The 17,798-nt window shown below is 33.8% G+C and overlaps 2 protein-coding genes and 1 pseudogene across 5 annotated transcripts; 2 read left to right on the top strand and 1 right to left on the bottom strand.

The window, feature by feature from the left end:
• Positions 1 to 334: 334 nt before the first annotated feature.
• Positions 335 to 2,573, top strand: LOC123195026 (annotated as a pseudogene).
• Positions 2,574 to 5,210: 2,637 nt separating this feature from the next.
• Positions 5,211 to 7,201, top strand: LOC123216585. Of its 2 annotated transcripts, none has more exons than XM_044637048.1 (2): positions 5,211 to 6,296; positions 6,398 to 7,201. In XM_044637048.1, exons 1-2 carry the CDS (start codon positions 5,462 to 5,464, stop codon positions 6,742 to 6,744), a joined length of 1,182 nt encoding a protein of 393 aa, XP_044492983.1. In that variant the 5' UTR covers positions 5,211 to 5,461; the 3' UTR covers positions 6,745 to 7,201. The 2 variants fall into 2 exon arrangements, with proteins under 2 accessions (XP_044492983.1, XP_044492991.1); XM_044637056.1 differs by having other exon boundaries at positions 5,212 to 6,296; positions 6,401 to 7,201.
• Positions 7,202 to 7,841: 640 nt separating this feature from the next.
• LOC123216001 (trihelix transcription factor GT-3b-like) lies at positions 7,842 to 11,803 on the bottom strand. Of its 3 annotated transcripts, XR_006502183.1 has the most exons (4): positions 11,263 to 11,803; positions 10,582 to 11,141; positions 8,550 to 8,597; positions 7,842 to 8,281 (listed from the first exon to the last, which is right to left on the bottom strand). XR_006502183.1 is itself a non-coding variant. In XM_044636351.1 (3 exons), exons 1-2 carry the CDS (start codon positions 11,542 to 11,544, stop codon positions 10,602 to 10,604), a joined length of 822 nt encoding a protein of 273 aa, XP_044492286.1. In that variant the 5' UTR covers positions 11,545 to 11,803; the 3' UTR covers positions 7,842 to 8,597; positions 10,582 to 10,601. The 3 variants fall into 3 exon arrangements, 2 of the variants coding, with proteins under 2 accessions (XP_044492286.1, XP_044492277.1); XM_044636351.1 differs by having other exon boundaries at positions 7,842 to 8,597; XM_044636342.1 differs by lacking the exons at positions 7,842 to 8,281; positions 8,550 to 8,597 and having other exon boundaries at positions 10,466 to 11,141.
• Positions 11,804 to 17,798: the final 5,995 nt, after the last annotated feature.

Raw genomic sequence — 17,798 nt, 5'->3', positions numbered from 1 at the left:
TAGGTCAAGCACTTTGGTCCAAGTAGGGAATCAGAACCCTCGCGTGCGCAAGCCCTTAATACCCAAGTCAGTCGGCCAGTTGTGTATATAACAGTAAAAATACTCATCCCATTGACGGGGTGAATTTTGGGTGGTCGGTTTCGAGACAACAGTGATAAACTCTGACCGTTGTTTTGAAATCTTTCTTCTCTTCTCTCTCCTTGATTTTGGTACTTTAAATAATTTTGCTTTCCCTCTCCCTCCTCCATTACTTGTATTCTATTCTGTCCCTCATTTGTTGAAGACGGATTGAGAACCTTCAACCACCTTCTCATCTCCATCTGGATCGTCTCCAATGGCGAGTCTTGTTATCTTAGAATGTGGTTTAAGGCCTCTCCCTCAAGTTTTTCCTAGACCAAGAATTGGAGTGAACGCGACAAAGGCCAGATTTTTACACACAAACAACAGTCTAACAGATCTCAAGTTTCATTCGATAAAATTTTCCCGTGATTTTTCAAGGGACAGAAACTGGGGGCTAAAAGTAAGTGCTCCTTCGAGAGTAGCATCATTGGACGAAGATCAGAGAGAAGATACAGTTAACGATGTTAATGAGATTGAAAAAAACGAAGTGGCAGCTGAATTTAATCCAGAGGCGCCCCCTCCTTTCAACCTAGCTGATATTAGAGCAGCCATTCCAAAGCATTGTTGGGTGAAATATCCATGGAGGTCTATGAGCTACGTCGTTAGAGATGTTATGATCGTTTTTTGGCTTGGCTGCGGCCGCTGCTTATCTTGACAACTGGGGTTGTTTGGCCTTTGTACTGGGCTGCTCAAGGAACCATGTTTTGGGCTCTTTTTGCACTTGGTCATGACTGGTAATGATGGTTTTTAAATTTATCTTTATGGATCTCTTGGCTATATTCCGAAGTTAAAGTTTGGGTTTGAATATGCAGTGGTCACGGAAGCTTTTCAAATGATCACAATTTGAATAGTATGGTGGGCCTTTGCTACATTCTTCAATTCTGGTTCCTTATCATGGATGGTATGCTCTTGATTGATTTAAACAAAAAATCCTTTGTGCTAAAAATGTGAGAATAACCTTCTGTGTTTATAATCTTAGTTTCATCTTGTTATGCTTGTTTGAAGTTTATAATATTCCAAATAGATGCTTTGAAAATATCTCTGATATATGTTGTGATTAAATTCGCAGGAGAAGCAGCCACAGAACTCATCATTAAAATCATCGCCATGTTGAGAATGATGAATCTTGGCACCCGGTTAGTTATATCCTCTGTTTATATTCTGGCATATTACTATCTGTAATTCTGTTTATTCTTTAAGTCTGATAGTAAATATTTTCCTGTTTATTTGCTGCAGTTGTCCGAGAAAATATACAAGAGTTTGGACAAAGCTACAAAAACTTTGCGTTTCACTGCGCCATTTCCCGTGCTTGCATACCCAGTTTATCTTGTAAGTGTGTGGTATCTTATTTGATCAATAAATGATTGGCACAAACTTAAGGCTAAAAATCAATTTAAGAAATTATTGCTGATGATAACTTTTTATTACAAATTACAGTGGGGTGGAAGTCCTGGGAAGACTGGTTCTCATTTTCACCCAGACAGCGATTTGTTTGTCCCAAGTGACAGGGAAGATGTGATCACTTCTACCTCATGTTGGACGGCCATGGCTGCTTTGCTAGTGGGTTTATCCTCTGTAATGGGCCCTATGCAATTGCTTAAACTATACGGCATCCCATACTGGTATGTTTCATTTGTTTCTAACTTGAAGAAAAGTAGATGTACCGTACCATGTTTTCGTACCCAATTAAAGAATGCAAATTTTGCATGACTTTCAGGGTTTTTTTATGTGGTTGGATTTTGTGGCATATTTGCATCACCATGGTCATGAAGAAAAGCTCCCCTGGTATCGTGGAAAGGTAAAGAGTTTCTTAGCCAAATGCACCTTTTGTAAGCTTGCTTGATTTTGTGCTGTTGAAATTCAACATTTGGAAAACTTGTTACTCCAAGTCGCTTAACCTAACGCATTTTTCATCCTGGCTTACGCTGTGCAGGAGTGGAGCTATCTAAGGGGAGGGGTTAAAACGATTGATAGAGATTATGAATGGATCAATAACATACACCATGATATTGGAACCCATGTCATTCATCATCTCTTCCCACAGATACCACACTACCATTTAGTGGAAGCAGTAATTATATCCATTGAATTGAGCAAACAACTCATTAGCAACTTCTGAGAAGCACTTTGTTTTGCATGTTTCCTAATTGTTTTAAATCTGAAAACCTTGTAGACTAAGGCTGCTAAACCAGTACTTGGAAAATATTATTGCAAGCCTAGCAAATCAGGGCCTTTGCCTTTCCACCTAATTGGAAGTTTGATCAGAAGTTTGGAAAAAAGACCATTATGTTAGTGATGATGGTGATGTTGTGTACTACCAGATTGACCTGCAGCTGAACGCTTCCAAATCTGGTTAAAGCTTTCATCTACGGCCTTCCTCGTTAAGGCAGAAGAAATATCATATATGTGAAGGGTTTTTTTCTTTTGGGATTTTGAAGTGAGAGTGCATATTATGAAAAGGTGACAATTTTCCCCCTTCTATTGGGCTGCCCTAAAGGTGGTAATTTTGATCCGATTTTAGAGGTCTCAATCTTTTTCGATTTTAACGAGAAGAAGATTTTTCAATAGAAAGAAAAAAGGGGAGGGAGACAAGAATGAAAAAAATCCTTACAATCCCTAACGAGTTGGAGACGGGGATATATATGTTCCCTCTCAGCTCCACCCCTTCCCCTCTTCGGCTCAATTCTCATCCCATTATATTAATTTGTTTACTTAAAATATTAACATATTTTTATAGTTTTAGATTATTTATGTTTTTTAAATTTATTTAAGTTTTTATTATATATATTAAAATAGTTAATATATTATATTTGTGATATTAGAAATAGTGGGTCGGTTTTTATTTTACTTAATTTTGTTATTTAATATATTTATATTATATTTAGAGGGTATAAGAATTTTTTTTTTTTTTTATAGGTGTAAAAAGAAAATTTTACTTTGTGAAAATAGGGAGTGAATGAAAAAGGAATTTTTCTTTGTGGAGAGAAATGAAAAATTATTTTTATTTCTGAAACGGGAATAAGTTGAGGACGGATGTTGATATTCTCTATGGGAACGCGGATAGAAACAGGATTGAGAGCCTTTTCCACCCATAGGCTGCCTGCAGTTGCAATTGAAAGATATACTTCACACATTCTAGTATTTTGGAAGCTGATGTATCTAAGTCACCCTGTTTCCTCGTCGCATTACCTGAGGAAGTAGGGCCAACCGGCGCAGAAAAATAGCCAAAATAATTGAGCTAGATGGTTCCCTAATGATCTATCACCATCAATAAACACAACCATTACAGGCTGATGATGTCATTTTTCTGCGCCATGGCTTCTCACGGTGTCCTCCTTGTTTTTTAAGTGACGATCAATGAGGCCCTCTAAATCCTTTGGCATTTAAAACGTCAATATGATGAAAGTTAAATGTCAAAGCTTTAAGGGTTTGTTTGGTTTGAGTAATATTTTATTATCAAAAATTACTTTGAGGATAAATTATTTAAAAGATAATGATTATTATATTTGATAAAATTTGATATGTATAAATAATTTATATGTTTAATTAAAGGTAATAAAAGATTACTAATAAATTATTTTACTTAAATGCTCTTGAATATAATTATTTTTAAATATTTTTTTATATTATTTGTCATATTAATTAAAAATAAATTTATTTTTGTCTCAAAAAATTAATAAATAATAATATAATTATAATAAAATCAAAATTATCTTGGTAATCTTTAAATACTTAAGGTAAAGGTGATAATTAGATTATCATCTATATTATCAGTCACGTCAGTATAGGTAATAGAAGATTATTCTATTACTGTAATATTTTATTACTGACAAATCAAACAAGAAAATAAAAAATAAATTATTAAAAAAATCTTCAAAAATTGGAACCAAACGGCCCATAAATGATTCATGAACATATCATGACCCCTCATATATCTATTGTAAAAATCTTAGATTGGCTCATATGTCAATTATGTGTTATTCAACAAAATGGTCTAAAAATACGAATTGGATATCAAATTTATTAAGGTGAATAGACAACACTATCCATTGAGTTAATTATTTTTAGTAGGTTCAATTTATAACAAATAAAAAACTGTTTAATAGGACATAGATTCAGATTAACCCAATCGTTTTTTTTTTTTTTTGGGTAAAGAAAGAGTCATTTATAATTTTAACTATGGATTATTATCTCTTAAAATTGAATTGATTTGAACAAGGATCAATTTCAATTTGGTTAAAATCCATAAAGGGTCAGTAGGTTAGGTTCAACCAATTGGTGAGCAGTTTAAACATGGATTCGAGCCGGCTTGGCTCAATCCGGGACTAATTATTAGTTGATTAATCCATAATTAAAAAACCACTAGAATTGGTGAAAAATTTTCTGAATATGAAGTATTTTTTAAAGTAATATATTATTATCATGGTGGGAGTTGCATGGTGGGTTATTATAGAAAGAGACTTATAAATTTGGTAATATAACATAATTTGCATGGTGGGTTATTATAGAAAGAGATTCTTAATATAACATAATTTGCATGGTGGGTTATTATAGAAAGAGATTTTAAATTTGCTAATATGATATAAATTCCTGTTTCTTTTGAGTGAGCATGGGCAATAATAATTGCTTTATCGCTGTTTGAATTCAGTCCAACCTAGAGCCCAAATCTTGGCCCAATATAACCCAAAACATTTTTGTTAGAAATAAATCAGATCTCAAGCTCAATAATTCAGCTTAATTATTTATTCAATAATATTATTTTTTTATAATATTATTTACCTATCAATAATCTTCAATGATAGTTTACACCACTTTAAACCAAGTTAAGCTTAGAATATTATAAAATTGGATTTGAACTCCGGCCAGACTCACCCCAAATCTTTTGCCCGCAAGAACTATCCACGTGCTGAGATTAGGAGTCGGAGTCGATAGCGTCGGTGGATGTAAGACGACAACGGTCCCAGCTTTCGGAATTGTCAAAAAAGTCCGCAATATCAGGCTACGGTACAACTCTTTTTTTTCTTTTGACTATAAACAAAAAAATCGTCAGTTTCAAGGGGGAAATTTATCAACTATTTGTCAGAAGAATTTTCAAAGAAAAGATGTACAACTGACAGCCTAGCTTGTCCTATGTACCCACCCTTTCTCATTTACTAAATGTGAACTCTAAGACCAAGCTCACTTATCCACCGACTCACTCCTTGCTCACCATACTCATACTACACTTCAAATCCAAAGCCCGCCTATTCTTTCCTTCTCTGTTACTTGCTTAAATTGTGAAGCCTTTTCTAGCATATAAGTTTACTATAGTTTTCATTTGTCCATCCACTGCGAGTGAACAATGTCTACCACAACAAAAAATGATTCTGGGTGTTTCTCTTGCATTTTACGCCGCCTTTTTTGCCAGGGTAGTCAACAGACATACCCATCTGATCAGGTTGCGGAGCCAGAGGAAGCTGAGTTCAATAAGCAGCCAAAGAAAGCGTCAAAACCTGAGGCCCAAATTCTAACTCAAGGGGCTCCAGGAATAGTGGCAAGACTAATGGGTCTAGACTCCTTGCCAGAAGCTAGCTGGGATCGGAAAGAAAATGCCCTGGATTCAGTTACTCGAAGTAAGTCAGTCAATTTTATGGATTATTTGTTGCAGTTGGATTTAGCTCAAGCTCATCAGCATCGCAGAGTGAGAACATCTGTGTCCTTTCGTGAAGTACCAACATTGTTGCATAAACAAAATCCTGAGTTACATGCTCTTTACTTGGATGAAGTACATGAAAAGAAGAAGAGGGAGTCAAAAGTGAGAAAAACTGATGAAGATTTTGGAGAGCTGAAACAGAAGAAAGAAGAGACATGTGAGAACAAAAAAGAGAGAATGGCTATGAAGAAGAAGGAGAAACAAAGCAACAGCAAGAAAATTTCCAAGTTCATAGATGAACCCAGGAGAGTTTCTGTCAAACGTAATTGCAACAGTAAGACATATGGAGAATCCGGTGCATCTGTAAAGAAGAAAAACTCAGTGAAGCGGATGAATCAAAGTGAAGTATTGGCTAAATCAAAAGTCAGTAAGAGTAAAAATCGGCAGTCAGTTGAGGCAGCTGAATGTAGTTCAGAAAATTCAAGTCCTATCTCTGTTCTTGATGTCAATGAATTTGCAATCTATGATGACTATTCATTATCAGGTTAGTTGTTTATTAGATAATATTACCATTAGCTGATTGTTTTCTGTCTTTAATATAGATCAATACCAATACTAAAATGTTGCTTAAAATGTGTGAATTAGAAGATCCTAGGTGTGTGGATTTGAATTTTAAGAGGAGATCTTCATCAAAGACCATGTACTCTGACTGCCTCTCTGCAAATTCCAAGCTAATTGATGATCTCAAGCTAAGAGTTGTCAAGAAAAAGGACTATGAGTCGATAAATTATCAGATCACCGAATATTACAAGGAAATGGTGGCCGGGCTTTGCCATATTACAGAAGAATCTATAATGCAGTCGAATTGGATGCTCAAATCTGAAGAATTTGAAGAAATTTGCATGCAAATTGGGCAGCACATCCTTGATTCTCTATTACAACAAGTTGTAGATGAACTTGTGGGATTTAATACAGCAATTTTTGCTCTGTAATGCTCCAAAAACTCTGCAAAATTGTCCATAAAGCAATGTACATACTCTGATCCTGATGTCAAGATCTGGTGTGAACTGTGAAGGAGTTTTGCGGGCTTTGCTCAGCTAAGTAGCTGTATTTGTGCAAATGGAATCTGAAAAATGATCAGTGTCACGTGTTCTCTCGGATGACTTATGGTAACAGATCCGCTCTTTCTACAAAAAGCTGAATTTATTAAAAAAAGAGAAGCTTATGATCGTCATAGAATAAGTACTTCCCGCAGAAAGACTTTGGCCAGAGCAGCAGAGGGGAAGGGCCGGGAATTCAACATCAGGCTTTTAGTTTTTCACTTGTATGTTTAACAATCGCAGCTTTTTTATTTTAATAATACGAGTCCGTGTATTGTATTCTATCTTGTCCAAGTCGTTTGAATATTTAATGAAGCTATCACATACAATACATGTATATTTTCTCCTATTGATATACTTGTTGTATCTTTGACCTCAAATATTCCAATCACATATGCTTATGTAAACTAAACACTACTATATTAGGTAAATAACCTTGCCCCCAACAGTTTAAACTAAAACTTTGGTGGGTTGGATTTGATTTAAACCAAAGCGATGAATAGTTTTGTTGAAAAAATAAATAGTACTATTAATGAGATAAATAATGTTATGAGAAAGACAAATAAATTAATATCAAATTAAATTATTAAATTAAAATTGTAATTTATAATCGATTTGTTTGAATCAAATTATAGATTTGATTTAAGCTAATTCAGATTGAATTTACTTAAGACTAAAATTACTTTTTGTTTAGTTATCCTATAGAATAAAGGCATTAATTATCATTATTGAGCCTTTCCAAAGGCAAAAATTTTGGAATTCTAGCACATAATTGATTTGATTGAGTCAAAGTGTTAGATCTAATTTAAACAAATTCAGATTGAATTTATTTTTGGCTAAAATTACCCCTTGCTTAGTTATTCTCAAGATCAAGGGCATTCAGTCATCAATCATTATTGAGCCCTTCCATACCATGGGCAGAAAATTAGGATTTTGTCATTCGAATAAAAAACATCTTGATAATATTATCTTCAAACTGGCTTTATTATAATAATATATGACATAAAAAATTCGGCTGTTCCACAACCTCAAATAAATCATTCTATATTTGAAATCTCAATTCTTTAAAAAAGGTTATGTGAGATTATTCAGCTATTAAATGATGATATCTTATCTTGTCCAGAAATCAATTAATTTCGGATGATGGCACCATTGAGAGAGATTGAAAGTCCATCATCAAACAATAAACAATTCCCCTGGGTTTGCTTCAGGCAAAATGATATAAAATTGGCAAGTTATGTAACAAAATAATGATCTCCAGCACAAAAGAAAATCTCGGTCGGTGTAACTCAGCCAAAAACACAGCTGTCTCGTAGACTGAAATTTCCTTTCAGACTGACAAAAGATTATAATTTGTGCACGTTACGCGTTTGCATGTGAGCACGGTTGCCTCCGGTGCAAAACTACCACAGATTCATATCTATTTAAGCTTGAAACACAACAGATTGTCAAAAAAAGTGAGCTGCAGGAATTATTGGAACCCAATATCAAGCAAGTGTTTAATAGAAAACAGATTATTATTATTATTATCATACTGAAAATGGAATAATGGGTCGGATCTTTCCTTTACATTGGGAGACATAAGCTTTTTCCCAAGGACAAGTCATGATATTGTTAAAGAAATTGGACTCGAGGAAAAGCAAAGACCAAAAGTTGTATAACTTACTTTACATGAAATCTAATGAAAGGTTACTTACCTGTGCCAAAGGCAAAGACTAAACAAACACAAAAGGGTTATTGTTCACCTGTTGGGATGCCAAAAGCACAACTTATAAATAATACAACCAAAATAAAAAATGAACAAAAATATATGTGATACCAATACTATATATTAATTTACCTACAATATTGAATACCATATGTGACTAGCTAGATTGAGAAATTTAATTTATCGAACATTTATCACTTGACATTTCTCCAAAATTTTTACGAAACCCCTTAAAGAAAATAGCTCGTCCAAACATGGAGATCAGTGAAAAACTATATACTTAAGTTAAATTATAATCTAACAGCATATATAATTATATATAGCCACTGTAAAATCTTCAAATTAAGGATATGAAGTCAAGGAGATCTTAAAATTATTATAGAACCAATAATGAACAACATAAAAAAACAAAATTCAGCTTTGATCAATCGAAAGAAGATAAGTTAAAGAAGTAGAAAGACTTTACAAAGATGCAACCATGCATGAGAATCAACTTCTCAGTTAAATTCTTGGCAAAGATTCCGCCTGTGATTTGGACACTTTTACGGTTTCTCCTTTATCTTCTGTGGTTATAAATATTTTACCTAGTTCACTTGCATTTATATATATAATCTTTCTCAAGTGTGGTTGGCTCATAAAAACAAATATTGACATCTTTACAAAGTGAGCTAATTAATAATGGCTGATTCACTTGGCATAACAAACTGCATTTTAAGTTCAGATTTTAATGAACATACCTCATGATCATCTTATAGAATAAGATCCTCTCTTATCAAACAGTAGATGTTTTCATGTAGTTTACTCCTAAGTCTTTTGATAGGAGTTGATAGCAAGTTCATGGAATTTATTTATTTTTGCGTATTAACACATTTAAAAAGGTAACTAGAGATGCATAATAATCAACCATTGTCTTCCAGAGAGTTGATTATGAATTTAAAAGGACAAAAAAGGGCTTGTGTTTTTTTAAATCTCACCTCTTACTCAAGTAAACTCTCAGCTTCATGTATATATATACTGATAAGAATTTGTAAAATTTAATTATTTTTAAATAATTAAATTATTTAGTGAAAAATATCATTAAATTTTAGTATAAACTTGTGGGGCAAGGTTATTATACCTTATATATAGGAGGGGTTTGAAGAGCTTAAAAGATTAGAATATCTGAGGTCAAAGATATACCTTATCTATTGTAATAGCATTTTTAAATAATCGACCGACTTTGACAAGATAGATAGAACACAAGACACGGACTAGTATTATTAGAATGAAAAGGCTGCTAATGTTAGTATAAACTACCTCCATTAAAATTTGGAGCTCATAACAATACCTTATATGTGCTAAACTGACTGTATTGTATTTCCCCTGAGGTAATATACATGCCCATGCCTATGCCCACCACCTATCGGCTGATAAAACTTGACAGCTACTAGTAAGTTATGCATTTTGATGACCTAATTAAATGGATTTTCAGCATCTTTTATAGACTTATACGAGGCCTCTTCAATCTTGACTAGCCTTGTGACAACTAGCTAGCGTCATAAATAATGGACACACATATAATATATAGCTGAGACGTACATTTGTGAGAAAATGATTGTGCCGGTGTAAGTGAAAGTGAAAACAAGTTGAAGAGGTTGACAATTATTAGCAACAAGCTTGCAAGAATGGAGCATTAACTTGGCAACTGTGCTTTCACCCCTGGATTCTTCGAATATATATATATGACCTACTTTTATGAGCATTATCTAAAACACTAAAGTTTGTTGATTCTCTATAGTTGTATATGCAGATTGCCTTCTTTATTCCCACTATGATATGTAAATCTTAAACCTTTTTAACAAGGTTGCTTTTTGCTACTCTTCCAATGATAACATGAATAATAAAATCACAAGGTATATAAAATGAACAGATTAAAGCTTTTTTCACTAGCTAAAGGAAACCGAAAAGGGGATAGCGAGTTGATATTGAAGAGAATCCACGGAACAAAAACAAATGTTATGAATGAGAGTTCCAGGACAAACCTCTCAAAACAAGTAAAAGGCTACATGTCTTCTCTTCTAAGCTTGTTTAGAAGTGCTGTGATAAGAGCATCTCTCTTCTCAGCCCTAGCCTCTTCTCTCAACCTTCTTTGTTCTTCTCTTTCTCTCCACCTCTGATCCATCATTATCCTCTCGTTTTCCAATGCTTCCATTGTTTGTCGCCACTCCATCTCCCTTAACCTCCTCTCATTCTCTCTTGCTTCGAATGCTTCTCGCCATCGCATTTCCATTTGCATCTGTTGCTTCATGAAATCCTCCAATATCTCTTTCAAATTAGTGTTGTTTCCACTACCACTGGTATTTCCAGTGCCTTTGCTTGTCTTTTTTAGTTTCTTCTTAGGGTTACCTTTCTCTCCTTCACTATCTTCATTATCTTCAGCATCATCTGAAGATAGCTGTGCCCCTTTCTTTTTCGCCCCGCTGGCTGCGCCTTCGGCTTCAGCCCATAACATTCTTTGCATTCTAGCTGATAAAATCGCCTGCAGCTCATTGTAAAATGGGAATTGCTGCCTCAAAGATTCAGGTTCCGCCGTTTCACATCCCTACACATAAACGGATAAAAAATAGGGTTTTCAATAAACAAACTCATTTAAATAAAAAATATTATTAGAAACTAAAATATTAATCAAACAGTAAGCTCATATTAATGTTGTTATTACCTACCTTGTATCGAGTATAGAGGTTTTTCCACTTGCACTTGCACTGTTCAGCACTCCTGTTATAACCCTTTTCTTTCATCTTTGTGGCGATAACTTCCCATAAAAGCTTGTTTCTCTTTGTCTCCATAAACGTTTGATCTAACTCTGCTCTGATCATCAAGAACTCCTTCGTTTCTTGAACACTCCATTGAGGAAACCTATCACTGGTATCCACGTTAACACTGATATGAGGATGAGGATGAGGATGTTGTTGATGTTGATGATGAGGATGATGGTGTCCCTCCATAATTAAGAAGCCACCAATACACGCAACCGAAACCAGTTTATTTTTTGCACCAAGAAAAGATCGATCAAAAGACAGAAAAAGATAGAAAGAGAGAGAGGGAGAAAGATTTATACGAAGGTGGTGTGAATAGCAGGTGTGAAATGGTTTGCTTTGGTTTAGGTGTCAAACTCAAAGGCCAAAGCGAGCGCTTTTATTTTTTGTTCAGATTTTTGACAACGAAAACTTCTCTCTCTTTTCTTCTTCGACATAGTCACCTCCTCAGTCTCATCTGTCTACGCGGAAACTCAATTTCTTTCTGCCTTTCTCTCTTTCTTTATTTTATTTTTATTTTTTCAATTATTTAATTGTATCCCCATTTGTTCTCATTGCGTTTACGTGTCGTCAGGCTTACGAGAAAGTCTACAGGTGGTGAGGGCTTTATTCTATGCAACCAGGCTTATTAACTTTGCACTACAAGCTATTTTAACTTTTTGCCTTTTTTGTTTTATTTTATTTTGTCACTTTCTTAGTTTGTCCCTTACCTATATAATTGTGTGTGTAATTTTATATATAAATAATAATATATTATTAAATATTATTTTATTTTTAATTATCTAATTATATAATAATTTTTATATATTATTTATATATAAAATAATATATAAAAATTATACATATAATATTACTCTTTTTTTGAACCATGTGACAATAACAGGACAAAGGTTTTAAGACTATACATGAGTCGTGGAGGCCACTAGATATGACAATTTTGTTCCCTACAATCCGAATCTTTGCCTTGTTTCATACTGGATGGGATAGGAATTTCCCAAATGGTGTTAATTTTTTTATTTTTTAATAATCATAAATAGATCATACATGTATAAGGTTTAACCTTAATTCATTTTTGTGTTAGACGCTAATCATCTCATTTTCTACAATCTCGATATATCAATTAGTTTCATCAACTTATGGCACGAAATAGGGTAAGAGACCAATTTTGCTCCGCAAGACAGAAAAAAAAATGTTTTTATTGACTGAGAATATGAATGAGAAATGAGATAGGCCAACGGATTTATTCTCACATAAAATATGTTATTTTCCTAAATTTCCTCCTCCCCCTTTATCTTTGAAAATCTCAAACACTCACTTTTAGGTGGTTAAAGTTAACAGTTTTAAAAGTAAAATCGTCATTTTATCTGTAATATTAAAAATAAACTAAAATTTAATCTCATTTCCTCCTCCCTCAAACCTTAAAAACTAAAAGTTTTTCCTTAAGTCAAGTTTGAAAAAATGACATTTTCCCTTTAGAGTTTAGTTTCCAGATCTTCGACGTCAAATCTGACACTATCGTAGGCCACAAATATCTTTCAATACTTTCTCTCACTGTAGCGGCCAAACTTATCTCATTTGGAAGCTTAAACTACGTCGATTGATATTGAAAAACACTACTAGCATTGTCGAAAAGGCAAATCCTGATGAAACATTGCCTCCCCATTAGATTTAGGATTGTTGGTCGAAGGAAGAGATGGTGAAGGAGCGACCGTTGGAGGAAGAGAAAGGAGATGCCATTGGATAATGAAAAAATCCCTAAGAGAAAATTGCTACTTTTCAAAACTTGGCCTAATGGGGGAGATTATTATTTTTTAGGATTTAGGGGATAAAAAGAGATAAAATTTTAAAGGGTTAAAGTTTCGTTAACTTTTATCATATATATGTGAGTGTTTGAAATTTTTAAAGAGAAAGAACGAAAACAACATATTTTATGTGAGAATAAGTTCTTTGGCCAAATCGTTATTATCTTTGCCCTACCCTATCAGAAGAAATAGGGGGAGACAAGGGTGAAACTAGCCCTATTTAGGATATTCCTAGGTCTAACCTTGAATTAGAAAAAAAAAAAAAAGTAGTATAATGAAATTCAAAAAACCAAATGAAATTGGCTTATCTATTTGCTGGTTAAATCAAAGCCAACCTACCAATTGAAAAAACATTTATTTGATATTCTGACATTGCATCGTCAAGATAATTAAAATTGACAATACTCAAGCCGCCTTGAATGATGATATTAACTATATTCGTATCCATCTTTACACTCCTTGTTGGCATGATGAATATTGAAGCATAATGAATTATCTGTTGGAAAATTGGCTCTTTAGGTCCCACATCTATTAATTTATTCTCTTTGTATTTTATCAAATGCTCTAAATAGAGGCCTTGGTTTTAATTCAAAATCATCCCTAAAAACAATTGTAGTTAAACACAATTGTATTAAGAGAATCCTATTATTAGAGATCTCTAATAATTTATTTTTTCTTTATAACTATTCGTTGAAGATAGTAAAAGTAGTTAGCAGCGCCAAAGACATAGATACATTTACTGAACCTCGTAAATTCTTGTGTTCTCTTTATTTTATTTTTTGTAATTTTATTTTCTATCTTAATTATTTATTATATTCAATAGCATAGAAATTGTGTTTTATATTTCCATTGCATAACAAGTGGTATCGGAGCCTAGGTTTAGGACAGTAAGTAGCTATTTATATGGTTATGTGCATGTCTAGAAAAATGATGTCTAAGGAGGTTGGTTTTTAATGAGGCTTTGTCCCTACCAATCATTTCTGGGTATTTTTCTGGTGCATATATTATCATTTTTTGGCACTTACTACTATCCTAGGCTATAGTAATTTTGTTTTAGCTATTGAATATGAATTTGTGAAACTTGGTTATTTGAAAAACTATTAGTCAACAGAAAATGACATCAACATCAACAAAGACAGTTGTGACAACCGCAAAAATTGATGTGGAAAAATTTGATGGCCGAAACAATTTTGGCTTGTGGCAACGTGAAGTGATGGACGCCCTATGTCAAGAAAATCTTGATATAGCTCTAGAGGAGGAAAAACCAAAGAAGATGGATGACAAAGAATAGGTGAGGATCAACCACCAAGCTTGTGGTACAATTCGTATGTGTCTTTGTAGAGAGCAGAAATATCCATTCATAAAAGAGACATCTGCGAGTAAGAAGTGGAAGACATTAGAAAACAAGTATATGAAGAAGAGCAATGAGAATAGACTTTATTCGAAGAAAAGACTGTTTCGTCTTCAATTGAAACTTGTACAAGTATAAGTGATCATATTGATACTTTTAACCAGTTGATAGCTGATTTACTAAACCTGGATGAAGCCTTCAAAGATGAAGATAAAGCAATGCTTCTACTATGATCTCTTCTTGAAGAATTGAATCATTTAAGCATTACATTACTTTATGGAAAAGAGAAAGTGACTTACGATGAGGTATGTGCTGTTTTGAATAATAATGAAATTTGAAAGAAAGATCAACAAAAGAATAGAGAGACAACTATTGAAGCCTTTATTGCAAGAAGACGAAGTCAAAGTCATAGTCATAAACAAGAAAGAAAGGGTAGATCTCAGTCAAAGAAAAGACTTAGTAAAGATGAATGTGCTCTCTGTCGAGAGAAGGGACATTGGAAGAAAGATTGTTTGAAGTTACAAAGAAAAGATAAAGGTAAGACCAAAGTTGCTTCAGATGCATGTGTAGCTGAAATTGAAGAAGATGAGTCAGACTTTGCTCTAGTAATTCTAACAATGACGTCTCAATATGATGAATAGCTTCTAGATTCGGGTTGCACTTATCATATATGTCCACACAAGGAATGGTTCTTCAATTATGAAAAACTAAATGGTGGAGTTGTTTTCATGGGTAATGATAGTCTTTGCAAAACTGAAGGGATATGTTCAATCCATTTAAAAAATAATGATGGATCAACTAGAGTTCTGACAGACGTTCAACATGTACCACAGTTGAAGAAAAATCTCATATCTTTGGGAGTTTTGGAATTCAAAGGCTTCAAGGTATCAATACAAAATGAAGTCTTAAAAGTTATTTGTGATGCTCTTGTAGTGATGAAAGGTACAATAAGAAATAACTTGTATTATTATAATGGTGGTAGAGTTTTTGAATCAGTGGTTGTAGTATCTGAAAAGGATCTAGATGATGAAACAATTAGACTTTGGCATATGCGTTTGGGACATGCAGGGGAAAAACTTTATTTAGTTTGGTGAAAGAAGGCTTATTGAAAGGAGCAAAGACTTGCAAGTTGGATTTTGTGAGCACTGTGTCTTAGAAAAACAGACAAAAGTAAAATTTAGTACTGTAATTCATAATATTGAAGGTATTTTGAATTATGTTCACTCTGATATGTGGAGACCTATTAAGATAGCTTTCTTGGGAGGTAGACACTGTTTTGTTACTTTTGTTGATGACTTTTCTAGAAGGACATGGGTGTACACTTTAAAGAAAAAAAATGATGTATTAGGTGTTTTCTTGAAATGGAAAAAGATGGTTGAAACTCAGACTAGCAGAAAAATTAAACGACTAAGGACTGATAATGGTGGTGAGTATACTAGTGATCCGTTTTTTGAGGTTTGCCAAGCTGAAGGCATTATACGTCATTTCTCAATTAAAGGAACACCACAATAGAATAAGGTGGTAGAATGCATGAATCGAACCTTGTTAGAGAAGGTTAGATGTATGTTGTCAAATGCTGAGTTGGGCAAAACATTTTGGGCTGAGGCTGTTACATATGCATACCATCTCATTAATCGTTTACCATCCATTACAATTGAAGGGAAAACACCCCTTGAGGTATGGTCTAGAAAACATACTAATGACTATGATTCCTTATGTGTGTTTGGTTTTACTACTTATTATCATACAAAGGAATCTAAATTAGATCCAAGAGCTAAGAAAACAATCTTTATGGGGATTAGTTCTGGAGTGAAAGGATATCGTCTTTGGTGTCTAAAGTTGAAGAAAATCATTCACAGTAGGGATGTTACCTTTGATGAATCTGCCATGTTAAAGAAGGTAACAAAAAGGATTAATGATACTCAATAGTAGGTGGAGTGTATTCTGCAACAGATGGAGTTTGAGACAATCACAACAATAAACTCAGTCAGAGTTATTGAAAATGATAGTGATACTCCAGTGGTAGAAAAAGAAAGTGAAGATGGAGAGGTTTCAACCTAAGAACCTCAGTAGCAACAAGAATCAATTGCATCATATAGGCCAAAATGAGAAATGCGTAAACCTGCTCGATTTGTTGATATGGTGGCCTATGCACTTCTAATTATAGATGATGATATTCTTTCACCTATAAAAAAGTAATCAAAAGTTCAGAAGCTGAAAAGTGAAAGAAAGCCATGGATGAGGAATTACAATCTCTTCAGAAAAATAAAACTTGGCAATTAGTTCAATTACCAAAGAACAAGAAGACAATTCGGTGCAAGTGGGTGTATGCAAGAAAAGATGGATTTCCTAACAAAGATGATGTTCGCTACAAGGCAAGGTTGGTAGTAAAAGGTTATGCTCAAAAGGAAGGGATTGATTTCAAGGAGATATTTTCTCCAATTGTTAAACATTCTTCTATTAGAATTTTGTTGGCCTTGGTAGCACAATTGAATTTTGAACTAGTTCAACTTGATGTGAAAACTGCATTTCTACATGGTAATTTGCAAAAGGAAATCTACATGACTCAACCTGAAGGATTTAAGGATGTTGATAAAGAGAATTGGGTTTACAAACTGAAGAGATCGCTTTATGGACTGAAACAGTCACTAAGACAGTGGTACAAATGATTTGATCTATTCATGATAGAACATAGGTACACAGAAAGCAAGTATGATAATTGTGTATATTTTCATAGGCTACAAGATGAGTTTTTCATTTATCTATTATTATATGTTGATGATATGCTGATAACTTCAAAGAATCAAGAAGAAATTGAGAAATTGAAGACATAGCTCAATCAAGAATTTGAAATGAAAGATTTGAGAGAAGCAAAAAATATTCTAGGTATGGAGATTAGTACAGATATAAGAAGAAACAAGGTTAGTTTGACTCAGAAAGAATATTTGAAGAAGGTTCTATACCATTTTGGCATTTCTGAAAAGTCAAAACCTGTAAATACTATACTTGCTCCTCATTTCAAGATCAGTGCATCGTTATCTTCATGTACAGATGAAGAGCGAAGATATATGTCACGAGTTCTATATTCTAATGCAGTTAGTAGCTTGATGCATGCAATAGTGTGTACAAGGCCTGACATTTCACATGTAGTTAGAGTGGTAAGCAGGTATATGCATGATCCTGGTAAGGGACATTGGCAGGCTGTGAAATGGATTCTACGATATTTACTCTTGCAAAAACACCGATCAGTTGGAAGTCTACCTTGCAGTCTACAGTTGCTTTGTTTACTA

The sequence above is a fragment of the Mangifera indica genome, chromosome 1 (genome assembly GCF_011075055.1).
Source record: "Mangifera indica cultivar Alphonso chromosome 1, CATAS_Mindica_2.1, whole genome shotgun sequence".
Taxonomy (NCBI): Eukaryota; Viridiplantae; Streptophyta; class Magnoliopsida; order Sapindales; family Anacardiaceae; genus Mangifera; species Mangifera indica.
This window is presented reverse-complemented; position numbering and strand designations above follow the sequence as displayed.

What these genes read in the sequence shown, in the direction of transcription:
- LOC123216585 (XM_044637048.1), top strand. Translation starts at nt 5,462, where the DNA reads ATGTCTACCACAACAAAAAATGATTCTGGGTGTTTCTCTTGCATTTTA. An exon ending in TGATGACTATTCATTATCAG is followed by an intron (nt 6,297 to 6,397) that starts GTTAGTTGTTTA and finishes TGTGTGAATTAG; the next exon opens with AAGATCCTAGGTGTGTGGAT.
- LOC123216001 (XM_044636351.1), bottom strand. Translation starts at nt 11,544, where the DNA reads ATGGAGGGACACCATCATCCTCATCATCAACATCAACAACATCCTCAT. An exon ending in ACCTCTATACTCGATACAAG is followed by an intron (nt 11,142 to 11,262) that starts GTAGGTAATAAC and finishes GTTTATGTGTAG; the next exon opens with GGATGTGAAACGGCGGAACC.